At 36.0% G+C, this 16,500-nt stretch overlaps 1 protein-coding gene and 1 long non-coding RNA gene across 2 annotated transcripts; one reads left to right on the top strand and one right to left on the bottom strand.

The window, feature by feature from the left end:
• Positions 1–1,186: 1,186 nt before the first annotated feature.
• Positions 1,187–14,614, top strand: il12rb2l (interleukin 12 receptor, beta 2a, like). The gene is made up of 15 exons (XM_055194686.2): positions 1,187–1,695; positions 3,187–3,474; positions 4,239–4,383; positions 4,709–4,860; positions 6,130–6,272; positions 6,645–6,825; positions 7,783–7,859; positions 7,964–8,210; positions 8,442–8,636; positions 8,727–8,828; positions 10,220–10,354; positions 11,003–11,146; positions 12,839–12,920; positions 13,175–13,259; positions 13,359–14,614. The coding sequence occupies exons 1-15, from the start codon at positions 1,632–1,634 to the stop codon at positions 13,716–13,718; spliced, it is 2,400 nt and encodes a 799-aa protein (XP_055050661.2). The 5' UTR covers positions 1,187–1,631; the 3' UTR covers positions 13,719–14,614.
• On the bottom strand, positions 14,468–16,464 carry LOC141351117 (uncharacterized). The gene is made up of 2 exons (XR_012359331.1): positions 15,778–16,464; positions 14,468–14,619 (listed from the first exon to the last, which is right to left on the bottom strand). It is a non-coding gene; the product is annotated as an uncharacterized lncRNA (long non-coding RNA).
• Positions 16,465–16,500: the final 36 nt, after the last annotated feature.

Below are 16,500 nucleotides of genomic sequence, written 5' to 3'. Positions count from 1 at the left end.
TCTTGTCTGAAATGTGAACAAACAGGGAGTCACCCTTAAAAATCTGGGAGGTTTTTATTTGAACCTGGAAATAAACAATATTTTGACTGGCCAGAGGGTTTCGCGTACAGCAATATATATGCTAACAGAGATATATTGGCTTAATAAAACAAAATAGGATCTTATATACTAAGAAATTCTGAAATTAATCTTTAGCCTAAACCCAGAGTAAGGGTGAGCTGGGCACAAACTAACGCGGGGTTAATTGCAACACGGCTTCTTTACATACAGGGCCGAGCAATCTGTGCTTTAGTTTTTTTTCTGTGTTTTGGTTAAGATATTGAACAAAGAGTGTTTTACAGGCATGGAAGTAAATTTCTTCATCTTATGTTTTTTTCCGATTTTTTTCAAGTTGAGTGTGTAAATCACCAAATCCAACCATCACCTATTATTTTTAATCACTCTCTTGTTACCTAAAACATAACACCATTTTAAAACATGTCAGCAACTTCTAGTCACTGATAGCTGGGATTAAAAAAAACATTTTTACACAGCTGGGCTAGTTGTCACAATTAAGTTGTTACAATTAAGCCTTAGGTATACAATGATAATGAAATGTAAATATTATTAATTAAAATGATAATTGTTAATATAATATCAGGGGAAATAACTGACAATTAAGATTTTTTGTCTTAATTGTGCAGCCCTTGAAAAAAAAGGTGTTACAACAAACCCTATGTTTGTGCCTATGGGGTAAGTTGTAACGTTTGCACTCCTGTCACTTTCAGTGTCAAAAAAATATGAATCTAACTTAAATATTTTTTGAATGATAGAGCCAAATCAAAAAAGGGTTACTTTGTGCCCCCTCTCACCTACTGCCCCCTCTTCAACTGGTATGAAACAGCAGAGAGTGAGGCGTGAGATGCTGCACAAACTGTCACGGGACGGAGGTAAGAGAAGGCTATGTGAATCCCTCTTCGCGCTGATTGGTTGGATTACATAATGCTCCTCCCTAACTTAGTTAAATACGCTTTATTTAAAGCATTTCCTTTATTATTTTAGTTTTTTAAACTACAGTTGATTTAAATATTACCACACGCAGCACTTGTTTACTGTAAGTTCTTTAAAATTAAGCTACAGCTACACTGAAAGAAATAGAAGTTAAGACAGTCCCTGACTTGATTGGTCAGACATATTACATCAGCAAATGGGGCGCGGCTTTCCAGTAAAGCATGCTTCAAAGTCGTCTCGTACAGTCAGTGAGTGTACATAACTTTATGCGTTACCGTTTAACTATTTTGACGTTTTAAAGTTTGTGAATCGTAGTGACTGCGACTAAATCGGCTAAAATTGACATTTACAACATATATTTATAGAAACGCAAATGAACAGTATCCTAGGAAACAAAGTTGCGCGTGCCAGGATGTAGACAAGTGTTTTAATTTATTTTAACCCAGGAAAACAGCTTGGTGGATGTTCTTATGCGTCTAAGGTTTAGCGATGTTAGTTTGTAGCGAAATAAGCAAAAGGGTCACGAATTTCGGAGTTCACGCGACTACTCGCGTAACGTAGGCTACTCCTATACTGAAGCTATAGATATAACGGTACGTTGCGCAATACTGGATTTTTTGCAGGCGTGAATGCCGTGAGCGATGGCATGGACAAACTTCATCTTGTGTTTTTATATACTAATATACTTGTGGATATGCTGTCAAGGTAAGGTGGATGTTGTTTTTATGCTTGTTTATAGATTCTGTTAAAAATTGGACTGTTAATGATATTGAAGAAAAATATTTAGCAGCATTCTGACATATACATTAAACATTTACACTATTATTACATCAAAACTTTACAACGTTCAGATTGTTTTGTTAACAGTATAGTTAACATGAACTAACAATGAATAAGAACATCCCAGCAGGCATGTCTGACCATTAACGTTGAAAAATGGTTGAAATAATGTCAGTTCTTGTTTCAACGCTGATACAACAGTTAATGCTAAACAATCGCTAAAGGTTATTAAAATGCTTGCAAATTAACGTTGAAATTTGGTTGAAATATTGTCAGTTGTTTGTTCAACGTTGATTCAATTGCAAAAACAAAAGGTAATTCAGCGTTGATTCAACTGTTAAGTCTAAATGATTGCAAAAGGTTGATAAAATGCTTAAAAATCAACGTTGAAATTTGGTTGAACTTATGTCAGTTGTTTGTTCAACGTTGATTCACTTTGCAAAATCAAAAGGTAATTTTAACCTTGTCCTTGATGTTGATTCAATGTTGAAACAACATTGATACAACTGTTAATGCTAAACAATTGCAAAAGGTTAATAAAATGCTTAAAAATCAATGTTGAAATTTGGTTGAAATAATGTCAGTTGTTTGTTCAACGTTGATCCAATGAGCAAAATCACAAGGTAATTCAATGTTGATTCAACCTTGTCCTTGATGTTGATTCAACGTTAAAACAACGTTGATACAACAGTTAATGCTAAACTATTGCAAAAGTTTAATAAAATGCTTAAAAATCAGCGTTAAAATTTGGTTGAAATAATGTCAGTTGTTTGTTCAACGTTGATTCAATTTGCAAAATCAAAAGGTAATTCAATGTTGATTTAACCTTATCCTTGATGTTGATTCAACAGTTAATGCTAAATGACTGCAGAAGGTTAATAAAATGCTCAAAAATCAGCGTTGAAATTTGGTTGAAATAATATCAGTTGTTTGTTCTATGTTTATTAAATTTGCAAAATCAAAAGGTAATTCAATGTAGATTCAACATTGTCCTTGATGTTGATTCAACGTTGAAACAACGTTGATACAATAGTTAATGCAAAACAATTGCAAATGGTTAATAAAATGCTTAAAAATCAGCGTTGAAATTTGGTTGAAATAATGTCAGTTGTTTGTTCAACGTTCATTCAATTAGCAAAATAACAAGGTAATTCAATGTTGATTCAACCTTCTCCTTGATGTTGATTTAACATAACATTTTGATACCTTTGTATTGATATTACCTTACATTAATAAAGATTTAGAAATGCAAAAATATTTAGCTCATTGTTAGTTCATATTTTTAATGCATTAACTAATTAAACCTTATAATAAATCCTTAGCCAGTGAATAACTGAAGAATTGACATAAAGTGGTTAATAATTGTATTGCCCCAACTTGTTATTGATCTCATTTTTTGGTTTTTGTTTCCCCCAGCTTCATCTGTAGTAAATGTAAACTGCTGGTGGAACCAATCTCTACCTATAGCAGACAATGTATCCGTTGTGTGCCTCACAAGTTCTCAGGGAATCCCGCTCAACTGTGATTTCTGCCAGCTTGATGTTATGACACCTGTGCAGAGACATCAGCTACCCAATACCTGTGCCAACATCTCCAACCCTTTTGTCATTTCCGTTGCATCTGAACACAGGGGACATATTCGCTGTATGCTGAAGTGCAGGGACAATAAAGAGCATACATGTAACGTTACAGTATTAGGAGGAAGTGAGTATCACAGGATATGATGTCACACAGGAAAGATTTTAGTATTCATGCAAACTGCATAATGTTGACCCTGGTGCAATGACATTTCATATTACTACAGACAGTAATTTCGGGTTGCAATCGCAGAAATGTGTATGCATAGTTTTTGGGGGCAAGTGATCAGGATAAATGTTACTGCACATAATTTATCAAAAGTATTGACACAAGTATTCAAACATGGTAACATTAGACCAATAACTACTGTGGTAATGGCTTGCTAACATTGTTAATGAATAAATCTATTTTTATTTGCCTTAATAAGTTGGTCAACTCACAGGCTGGGTGCTGCTGGGTTATTAGGAATTGGCTTATCATGATAAGGTTATCAGGAGTTTGCAGAGAAAACCCCACCCACAGGAATTGGATCTGTGATACTTAATCATAATTCTTATTCATAAATTTAAAGCTCACATAATACACTCTTTATTACCTGGCAGCAATGACATCCATTGTAATTGCATTCCTAAAGACAATTTTTAAAAACGGACACTCCGTAATCTTTACTTAACTCACTTCTAAACCTGAAACATTCATTTAAGAGAGTATGTGCATGCATCGTCCAAATTAAGCCTGGAAGGAAGTACGCACCCCAGTGTCTTGCTTTGAAGTATTATCCTTACGACTTCCTGTTTTTGGTCACTTGCTGCACAACCGCGCGTATGCTTCTGTTTTATCACCCTCCAATTTTTTGTTCAATTGTTTTTTAACATTCTGCTCTCTTCCAGATCCCCCATCTCCTCCATCACGTCCTGACTGTGTTATAGAACACATGGATATGGATATGGATATGGATATACACTGCTCCTGGAGTACAGCCTATAAGCCAGTGATGCCAACTATTTACACCCTATACTGGGAAGATCATATGGGGTACGAATGTGACACCACAATTAGATGATATAGAAATTCATACATGTATACATTGCCTGTTTGCCACAGTTTTTTTAAATGAAGCATTTGGGACCTGTGTATGAAAATCTAGCTAAAGGCATTTAAGTGATGTATTGCTTTGTACAAAAAAATCATCCTGCATAAAGTACATTGTGTGAAAATATAACCTTGATATTTTTAATATTGACCGAGTAAAGTCATGTCAAAGATTGAAATGCATGAATGCAATGTAAGCATTCGCAAACTGCATATATTTAAATGTTTTTACATAACCAACTAACAGCGTTTGTTTGTTTACATACAGGGAAATTTGGTCCAAAGTGAGTGAAAATGAGCATTGCGTCATAAAGCGTTCTGAATATGAGAAATGCAATGAAATGACAGTTTGGGTCACTGCCAGAAATGTGCTGGGTACGGCAGAGTCACAGCAGTTTAAATTTAACACACACAGTATCAGTAAGTCACTTTTACATCCTCATTTCCTCTACATTATCTGACAGTTGTAGTTGGCAGTTGTGCAGCAAACTGTTCTGAAGGTTAAAGGTCACCTATTATGCCCATTTTTACCAGATGTTATATACGTCTCAGGTGTGCCCAGAATGTGCCTGTGAAGGTAGCTCAAAATACAGGGTATGCATTAACGGCACTTTTCCACGTGACCACACTGGAGCTCGCGCTTTTAAGTGGCAAAATATTTAGCAAAATGGCTGTCTGTTCTAGCGGTGGCCGTGAAAATGTCAGTATAACTGACAATTATCAGCAAAAATTTAATTTAGTTGCACTTGATAGTGACCCTAGCAACTTGTCAACTCACCTGTGGTCAGTGGACGTGGGCATGGACGATCCATTTACTTCTCCTTTCGGTGTTTTTTGGCAGTCTGTAAAACGATAGCTCCGAATTCTTGTTAAATCTGTTAGTACAGTTTATCGCACAACAGCTTTTTCCCATTTAGATGCGTTTTCCCTGTGTTTTCGCTGATTTCACACTGTCTTTTGCCACTCAGTGGGCGTACCTGCAGTCACTTTCGCCGAAGATGACATCACGTGCATACCCTCTATATCACACAGATTATTTATTATAACCAAAATGTCCAAAACGCACATATTTGGGTTGTACACGCTGAGGGCGGAAACTATGGTAATGCAGGACTGTCAGTCAGTGGCTGTGGGCGGGGCTTTGTCAGTGTGACATCACATTAAAGGAATAGTTCACCTTAAAATGAAAATTCTGTCATTATTTACTCATCCTCGCGTTGCATCGAAACCTGTATGGATTTCTTTTTTCTGATGAACACAAAAGAAGATATTTTGAGAAATTATGGTAAACACACAGCAGATAGTGACCATTGACTTCCATAGTAGGAAAAAATATTTTGGAAGTATTTTGGATATGGCTGTGCTGTAATATGTGACTGTTACATGCATACAAATGTCATTTGCAATATGGTATTAACAACATTGGAAGTATGAACAAATAGTTAAGTATATGGTAAATATGCGCTAGTTATAGTTTTATTTATTTACTTAGGTTTTGCATGTATTTGTTACTTACAGCTTATTGTTATTCTGGTTGATTCTGGTGTCATTGTCGCCCCCTTCTGGACATGGGGGTCATATTTTTTCTTCTGTGTTTGTATCCGTTTCTTTCTCTCGTCATCCCACCCTGTTTTGATTTTGTCAGTAGAGTCAATACTATTATTTCAGTTTGCTGTTTTTTTTCTTCAGTTCGACCAGCCACGCCTGACATTACTAACCACACCTCTTCACCACTGGAGATTTTCTGGGAAATGAGCTGTGACATCCCGGGCTTCTCAGGCAAGAAGTGTGAAGTCCAGTATCACACAGTCGATGATGTAAATTGGACTAAGGTACCAGGAAAAGATGATGTTGTGTATCAGTACTGATTTATCATTCAATGTAATGAGGAAAAGTTCAGTAGCATCTGCTTTTAGACCTGATGCAGCTTGGGACGCTTTGGGATGTTTATTCATTTTTGTAAAATTAGTTTTTGTATATGTATTGCGTTAGCATTGCAAAAGATCATGGGTTTGAACCCAGGTAACACACATACTGGTAAAAAATATATACCTTGTGATGCACTGTAAGTCACTTTGGATAAAAGCCCAATGCATAAATGTAAAAGTCATATCAGTCAACCACTTTCGTAAAAATTTTAACTTATGTATGGTATGTTTAATTTCTAGCTAATATTTATTCAACAGAATGTGACTCTCTTGCAGGTTGATGATTATCAAGTCTCATTTTGGTTGGAAGACCCTCAACCGTTCACAGAGTACCAGTTTCGTGTACGATGTCGCTGTGAACATGAAGAACACGAAGAAAATGAAGAACATCAAGAACTTGAACATAAAGTTATAAGTAACTGGACTTCAGTGTATTCGGTCAGGACTCCTCCTGCAGGTCAGACTAAAGTCTACACATATACACATTAACCCTGATTCAGACAGTAATTGTTCCTCATAAGGATAAAATAAATTTGCATGGCCCCTCAGCAGTGTTGGGGAAAGTTATTTTTTAAAAGTAATGCATTACAATATTAAGTTACTCCCCCAAAAAGTAACTAATTACGTTACTTAGTTACTTTTCATGGAAAGTAATGCTTACGTTACTTTTAAGTTACTTTTTCTTACTTGTCTGAGGCTTGATCTCTTTCAGGCCTTGCAGGTGTTTTATATGACTGTAAATTTTATATTTTTATCACAAAAATGTCAAGCTCTGGACTGCCGACTCAAACTATTCCCGCTCAGGCGCGCACGCAGTGCGTAATTCTACGTGACCATGTTCAATTTAATTCATTACATTAATTTTTATAATTAAACTGTAACTTGCATTACTTGAAAAAAAAGTAACTCAAATGTTAATGCGTAGATTTATAAAGTAATGCGTTACTTTACTCGTTACTTCAGAAAAGTAATATTATTACGTAATGTGCGTTACTTGCAATGCGTTACCCCCAACACTGCTCCTGAGTGATAAAACTTATGCTCGGTGAAATATGAAAGGTCATTTGTGGGGGAATTTTTGTTTTACAATTTACAAACATGGCCGATTAAGATTATAGACAACCTTCACAATTATTACAAATGACTAAAGGTCAACACCAGGTAATAGTAATCCCGTACAAATAAGGCAATTTAGTGACACAGTAAGTAGTTTTTGCTACACTTCTTTCACATAAAAGCAATATAAACGTTTTGTGAGCATTATGGAGCATTACTTTTTTGATTACAATTGACTACAATTTTAAGGAACAGGATTATAGTGCACATTTAACGTCTAATATAACTATAGACTTACTATGTCTGTATAATATGGACCGTGTTGGTGACTCTAAATGTGCCCCTAATGTTCTTTCAGCACCGGTCGGAAAGCTGGATGTTTGGAGTGATTGCCCCCCTAATTTTGAGAAATCCATCTGCAACGTCTTTTGGAAGGTAGGCATCCTATCCTTCCATAATGCGTCATTCTGATCCTTTTCAGTGAGCCAATAACAAACCAGCACATCTTATAATTAGGGTTTATTCTTTCCTGTCTAAAGGAGATGCCCGTGTATCAGGCTAGAGGAGAGATTAATAACTATATAGTGACGTTTAAGTTGGAGAACGGCACTGAGATCAAACAGGTTACCAGACAACGGAGAGACACGAAAAGTCAGCAATCGGGTGATGAGGGCTGCCAGAGGCTCCGCCATTTTTCACTGCTTCCGGGTGTTAAGGATGTTTTTGTGTCAGCCAACACTTCGATTTCAACATCTGATCCCACATTGTTGGCACTTCCTGTGCAGGGTCTGTCAACATATGTTGCCACCGAAAATAAAATTACTAAATACTTATGGATTATATTTTAGGGTTGAGATTGAAACACTGTATCGGTTTGATATTTGTGATTGATTAGTGCCTTTGTGTGATTTTTTGTAAAAGCTTCAATGAGTTTTGACAGGTATTTGCCTTATACAGTTGTATTGTTGTTTGTTTATTTATTTATATAATACATACGTGCATTTTTATATCCTATAGGTCTGTCAACACCAGGTGTGAATTTGAGTGTTACAGAGATGAATCAGAAGCTGGTGGTCTCATGGTCAGTGCCTTCTTGGTTATCTAAGAACATACAGGAGTATGTGGTCCAGCATGTGTCCGTAGAGCCGTCTCACACTTCCTGCTTGAACTGGACCCGAGTAAATAAAACCCAAAGTTCTGTCACATTTACAGGTGAATTTTTATACGCTTATGTTAGCATGTGTCAAGATTTCATTTTCATCAGAACTATGTTGGTGATGTTGAGTTTGTCTCCATCCACAGGTGAATTCAGAAACTACACTGCTTATAATGTGTCATTATTTGCTGTCATCGACAACAGCAGCAACTTTCTCAGATCCACACTTGCGTACACACTTCAGGGAGGTATGTTAAACATTATTTTATTGATTTCACTACTGATCAGACTTCACCATAATTTCTCAGAATGAGATCTTAGATTTCTAATACCTAAAAGAGAAAACCTTTCCATGTTTATCTGCAAATTGGGCAATATTCAACTTAAGAGATGTAAGATACAAGAAATAGTAGTCAATGTATTATGTCATCAGTAATTAATGCAATGTGCGCCTTTAACCTGATAAGGAACACTGTGCCGTACACGGTACACCCCCTTCCTTGCACGTGAGGCTGCATTACCTCATTGTAATTTTGAAGCATTAAATCTTCAAAATATACGTTCATGCGGCACATCGTTGAAAAGCTTATACTTTCAGGATTACATTAAGCGCACACACAACGAATAATATGATTTTTAGCAGTCATAAAACTATAATCAAGTTGTTAGTTACATGAACCGGGCGGCGCCCATTTAGGATATTTACTTACCTTCAAAATCTTCCCTTTATCCGCTACGGTGAAATAGTCCAAAACAAATTGTTCATAAATCCCCAAAAGTCCAAGGAAATGGAATATTCAAGCCTTTTAATCCAAAACGATTTGTTCATCTCACAATCTTGACGTTTCTGACCGAATTACGATATAAATAGTGTATACAATTAGTTCACTAACGGACATTCTCACTTTTCATTCACGATTTATAATGAATATATTCGGATGTCACGTTTATTGTGCAACGTCTGAGGAACAAATACGCCCCCTTGTGGAATTTCAGCCGTTCCATAAGCGGCTACAGCTCAGTGGTAGAGCATTGCGTAAACGCGCAAAAGGTTGTGGGGTTAAACTCATGGAGCACACATACTGATGATATAAAAAATGTAAGGATGTTCATATTGACCGATTAACCGTTAATCAAAGGTAAGCATTTATTATTGATTAACGGTTAATGTTCGGTTAACAAGCTGTGGTTGTCGGTCGTGAAAATAAACTGAAATGAACATCCCTAATACCTTGTAAGTTACTTTGAATAAAAGCCTCTGCACTGCAAAAAATTAGAATTTTTGTCTTGTTTTCAGAAAAAATATCTAAAAATTCTTAAATTAAGATGCTTTTTCTTGATAAACAAAATGACCTAAGAAAATAAGTCTAGTTTTTAGTTTAAAAAAATCTATATTTGTGCTTATAACAAGCAAAAAAATCTGCCAACGGGGTAAGAAAAAATATTGAACTTCTTCATTCTTATTCATTCATATTTTTGATTCATGTAACATATTTCAGTTACATGAATCAAAAATATACCATATTATTAGAAGCATTCAACATAAAAATGATTAGGTTTTAAATGTTATGAGCTCTTTATGTAAATGTATAGTGTCAATTATATGTGTAAATGTCAATTTTTCATCTTCCCGCTTCAGTTCCTCCTAAAGTCCCAGAGTTTCATGTGAAGAACATCTCTCACACCTCTGTCACCTTGATTTGGAGCCACATTCCTGTGCATGAGAGTAAAGGTGTTATTTTGCAGTACACAGTGGGAGTCAATGAGGCTACAGGTAACTACAGAGAGCATGTGCACACATGCAGATTCATAAACTGAACATTTATTTTTTGACTGATTAGTTCTCTAATCCTGGGGTCCTGGGCGGGCCCCTAAGGGGTCCCTAGAAAGAGAAAAAAGACTAAGCAAAAATTTTACAATTCTACTGCGTAGCCAATTATTTGGGTTTGTAAACAAAATTTGGTGTCTTTTATAATATCACATTTTTTATTTATCTAACACAGTTAAAATGTTTCTTATACAAAATATGGAGATATATATGTAAAAAGGTTAATCATTGTGGTCCTTGCCATCATAAAGTTTGAAAACCCCTGCTGTAATCCATAGTATTGTCTGTCTATCGGCACAACCGTGCATCACAGCAATTTTCGTTGTCCACTGTTGTGATTTAAGTGGTCTTCAATGAAGGATATTGTGATGTAAGTGGTCCTTGTTATGTCAAATGATCAAGATACTTGCAGATTTTAAGTTGATTGGGTGCTAATAATGGGTTGTTGTAGATGGTTGTAATAGTGTTGCACTATTCTGGATATTTCCAATGGCATTGCTGTCTGGTAGCTCGGGTGTTTTGAACCTAGGAAGCGGTGGCGTGTGACATCAGACCTAACAAGCGGATGCCTGTGTGTTTGGGCCTGTTTAACAGGGGTTAATGTGAGCAGTGACAGAACCAGTTACCAGATATCTGAGCTACAGCCAGCTCAACAGTACCAGGCCTGGGTCAGCGCTGTGACGGTTGCTGGTGAGGGAGCGAGAAGCATAACAACCTTCTCAACCGAAGATAAACCTGGTAACTCCCAATTTCCATCACAGTACATCTGCCATATTAAAAAGATACTCTTGAACAATCCGAGATCCATATGTTCATCATCTTTCAGACGACCACATTTGGAGTTATTTAACTTGCTTTTCCAAGCTTATAGAAAACGGGGATTAGGTAACAACTTCTGACTTTGAAACCCAAAAGGGTGCATCCATCTTTCACAGAGGAAATCCACACGGCTCCAATGGGTTGATAGAGGTCTTTTGCGGGTAATTGATGCCATTTTGTAAGAATTATCCATATTTTTTACTTTATAAACTATAATAACTAGCTTCGAATTTTGTACACTGTGATAACTGGCTTCTAGTGACAACGCCATCTTGGATTCGTGCGATTCACGAGAGTCACTGCGCAATGTACGTTGTTGTGTGAGTCCGAGATAGCCGTTGTTGCTGGAAGCTAGTTTTTGCAGTTTATAAATTTCGAAATGTGGATATTTTTCTTGCAGGGTCGCATCGTTTACCCGCAGAAGACTTTTTTTAACCCCTTGGAGACATGTGGATTGCTTCTGTGAAGGATGAATGCACTTTTTGGGGGTTTAAAGTCATTCCCTGATGTCCCTGATCCCTGTTTTCTTCCATTATAAAGCTTGGACATTTACTAAAATAACTTAGAATGTGTTCGTCTGAAGGATGATGGACGTGTGTATCTCGGATTGCTTGAGGGTGAGTAAATCATGGGGTCATTTTTTTATATTTTGCTGGAGAATTGCTTTAAAATGCATTATACACTTTCAACTGAGCTAACCCCTACCCAAAATTAACCCATGATTTTTTTGTATTTATTACCATTGGTAAACCATGGTTCAATAATGTTTTTTGTAGCAAAATCATGGGTGTTTATGTCGAATGCTTCTAATATATGGTATATTTTTGATTTATGTAAATGAAATATATTAGATTTATGCATTTGGCACACTGGAAAAATCACTTCCTTACTTAGTATTTTTGTCTTGATTTAATTACAAAAATAATGTATATAGTTTTTAGACAAAAAACAAACAATTTAATTGAACTTGTGCTTAAACTAGCAAAAAAAAAATCCGCCAATGAGGTAGGATAATTTTTCTTGATTTTTTTTAAATTGAGTGTGTTTTTGAAAAATGTTCAAGATTTTTTTTTTCATACCCCATTGGCAGATTTTTCTGCTTGTTTTAAGCACAAATTCACATAGTTTTTAACTAATAAAGTGTTAAGAACTGGTTAAAATTGCAGGAGTTTAAAGGTGCAGTGTGTAAATTTTAGAAGCATCTAGTGGTGAGGTTGCAAATTGCAACCAACGGCTCAATCCACTGCTCACCCCTCGCTTTTGAAACGCATAGAGAAGCTACAGTAGCCGCCACCGGTAAAACACGTCATCATCAGAGACAACTTAGTAAAAAAAGTTTGTCCGTTAAAGGTTTCTGTAGAAACATGGCGGCACAAAATGGCGACCTCCACGTAAGGGGACCCTCTGTGTATGTAGATAAAAACGTCTCATTCTAATGTAATAAAAACATAACGGTTCATTATAAAAAGGTGTTTATACACCCCTGATAATATAGTTTTGTATATTATTTTGCATTTCTGTCAAAATTCTAAAAATTACACACTGCACCTTTAAATTCAAAAAGCATTTAACATCACATATCATGTAAATCCATCTCCTCTTATCACCCAGGTTATGTTACCCCAACGTTGCTGGCTATATTCATAATCATACCATTGTTTGTCCTGACACTACTCATTGTGCTTATTTTCATGTAAGTATTGCATATCAGATTCATACTTTATGCTATTCATACTTACTCATCATCTATATGCTTTTTATTACTCTGGTGGTATAATAACTTCTTAAGAGACCTGTGTGGTGGTCTCAGCATACGTTTTGTTGGCATTTTTTGCTGGTGAACAATATCTGTCCTGGGTTTCCACCTAGATCAGCACCTAGATCAGTTGGAAAATGCATGGTGTCTTTTTATCAGATAATTTAAATTATTATTTGCCTCCTGTACAGGTTGCGTTCATCTATATCCATGTTGTGCTTTGAGGTGATTCCAGACCCCACAAACAGTAAATCATTTAAACATGCAAACTTTCAGGTGAGAATATATAAATCTTTTTTAACCATTTTTACATCATGACTGTTTTATATTGGGTTTGTTTAAACAAAATACTACAAAATCTGTCTTTGCCTCCAGCACGTTTGGCCTGGAATCTGTTCTACCTCAGGATCAGTTCTGAAGATCTCCGAACTGGAGATTGTGGAAAACCTGATTTCCGTCACAGCCATTCCTCCCTCTGAGACTATACTTGATACAGAGTTCACACAGGACCACAAACCAGATGGAGACAGAGAGATTATAGAGGACAATGTAGAGCCAGCGAGAGAAACCGTTTCAGGGCGTGATGGCTGGAGAAAAGACTACAGTGAGATGGTTGACACAGATGAAGAGGAAGGTGGTGGTGGTGGTGATGAAGACGACGATGAGGAATGGGAAGAACAGAACTGTGTCTCAGACTATGAGAGGCATTTTATGCCATCTGTGGAGGCAATTTAACTTTGAATGTAGATCTGCAGAAACCGTTCTGGTGCCTGGAACTGCAAAGACTGCATGCAATAACTGTTTTATCAGGACCAGACACCTGCTCTTTGTGAATAGCCAAATTTGCCATATCGGCAGAGGGGTTTTGTGCAACTATGCACATAATGGCAAATGTTCACAAGCTGCCAATGGATGACCAAATGTTGCTGTCGGGATGATCAGAGGATCAAAACAGACAGCACACAAAAGCACAAATGACTACAGTGTTGACACATTTCAGGGAAATAAAATTCATTTTTTATCCGTTTTTGCACATTTAAAGGGGACATATCATGACTTTTTCTATGTTTAAGTGCTATAATTGGGTCCCCAGTGCAACAGAACTTTTGTTTTGGTAAACCATTCTCTGCAAGCATGTGAAAAAATAGGTCATTGAAATTTGGCTCCCCTTGTGATGTCAAAAGGGGTTCTTATTATGATAATAACGCCCATTAATCTGCACTGCCATTCAGTGCAGAAAGAGAGAGAGAGATGGAGAGAGAGAGAAATAATTGACCGCACAATTGAGTTTTAATTTAACAAACCACCATCATGGTGATCAGTGTTAGCATTTCATCAGCTCATTTGCATTAAAGGACACGCCTACAAAGTGCAATTTTAAAGCAACACCAAAGAGTTTTTTAACCTTAAAATAACGTTTCCAAAAAAGTTTCAGTCGTTCATCCACTCAGGGGCAGTAAGCAAAATTATTTACGACAGTGGTAATGGACAATTACGCTTCCAACCTGTAGGGGTAGCAAAGAGCAAAAACTCTTTAGTTTTGCTTTAAAAAGCTAAAACTTCACATATGTACTCTGGGGACACAAAATATTTATTTGACATCTTTAAAAAGTCTTGTGAAATGTCCCCTTTAACCCTATAACTGTCACTGTCCCACAGGTGGGACGTTTGGCATTACATATTTAAAACAATAATTACATAGTCTAAACCTACACCAATCTTGACAAACTATATACCGTTGGAAAGCTCTAAGAATGTAGTTTTAATATATCAACACCATTTTGAAAAAAAAAGTATGTAGTAAGAGTCATTTTCTAAAATGTCGCAGACCAACAGTTGGGCCCAAAATGTTATTACATATTTATTTGTAAATATCCCATTAACCTGAAATAACCTCGACAAACTATATATTGTTGGAAAGCTCAGGGAATGTAGTTTTCATATTTCAAGGCCATTTGATGATAGAATTTGTATAGGGACAGTTATTTTGTTAAATGTCACTCACCCCATAGGAATACATATAAATGATTATAAATTTATAACACTAATACCCTATAAACTTGAAATAATCTTGACAAACTATATATTGTTGGAAAGCTCTAGGAATGTAGTTTTCATATTTCAAGGCCATTTGATGATGGAAATTTAGTAGGGACAGTCATTTTGTTATTTGTCACTGACCCAGTAGGAGTCCATATGAACTCGTATATATTCATAATTCTAATATTCTTCAAAATGAATATATGAATCTTCAAAAATCTTGATAAACTATATATCGTTGGAAAGCTCTAAGAATGTAGTTTTCATATTTCAAAACCTTTTTGCATTAAACACAATGCAGAGACAGTAATTTATCAACTTTTGACAAGATATTGCAACTAACCGTTGACACCTAGTGGCCTTGGTTGGTAAAACCACTAAAAGTGTGACAGAAACTTAATTTTTTGTTATTTTCACCTAAAATTTGGTTCAGAACTAGTTGAGACTTGTGTCTTTATTGGTGTGGTGTTTTGAGAGTAAAACATTTTAATTTTTATATACATTTGATTAGAGAGTATATACTTTATTGCATTATTTTTATTATTGAAAATAAATTTAAACGGGTATAACTTTTTTGTCATTTAATATTTACAACTTCAAACACCTCAGTGTAAAACTATAAATTGTCTTCTTAAAAAAGAGACCAAGATTTTGCTTCTAAACCAAAGAATGCCAGAGTTATAGTAATTTTAACGTGCAGATCACCTTTTTCACCCCCCACTCAAAAGGGGCAGTGGCAGTTATAGGGTTAAACTGAATAGGAGAAAGTATATCAACAGTGCATCGCACAGAGGAAATAAAAAATGCTAATGGTTTAGAATTTGCTAATGATATGTTAGAAATATGGATGTATCATTTACATAAATTGAGAACTGTTTCTTTTGTACATAATAAATATTTGCATGTGTTTTGTATGGTTTATGTATCCTCATTGAGTATTCATAAATGGATTTCTCATTGACATTTTTTTTTTGGATGACATGGAAAACTGATTATTCATTAGTATAAATTCAGCTGTTTGTACGTAAGGTTTTGAGAAGCCAAAAAATGGACATTTGTGGCCAAAATCACTAAATATATAGATAGATATTTAGGTTCTCAGTAGGAAATTGTAGACTACCAACCCCCATACAGCTCTGTAGCCACCAAAGACTATAAATACTGACAAGTCGCCCCAGACCTATTACTATGCATGGAGGGAAGTACAACGCTCACAAAGGAAGTCCCGCCTTCCAGTAAAATCAGCCAATCAATAAAGACAACGATTTCCTGGGGGAGGAGTATGTAAAGTGTGACGCGAAGGATTTGGCAACATGTGCGCGTGCGCAGTAGCTGGAGCAACCTGAGAAAAATGTTTTTTGCGCAATTTGAGTTTTAGTAAAACAAATTTATGCTACAGTTGATGTCAGGTTTAATTGTTGGTCGCTTAATTTGTATATTAACCAGCGATTTTAACCATATCGGTCTTTCCCCCATT

This window comes from Misgurnus anguillicaudatus, chromosome 19 (assembly GCF_027580225.2).
Source record: "Misgurnus anguillicaudatus chromosome 19, ASM2758022v2, whole genome shotgun sequence".
In the NCBI taxonomy this organism is placed as follows: Eukaryota; Metazoa; Chordata; class Actinopteri; order Cypriniformes; family Cobitidae; genus Misgurnus; species Misgurnus anguillicaudatus.
Note: the sequence above shows the minus strand (reverse complement) of the source record. Positions and strands in the feature narration are given on the sequence as shown.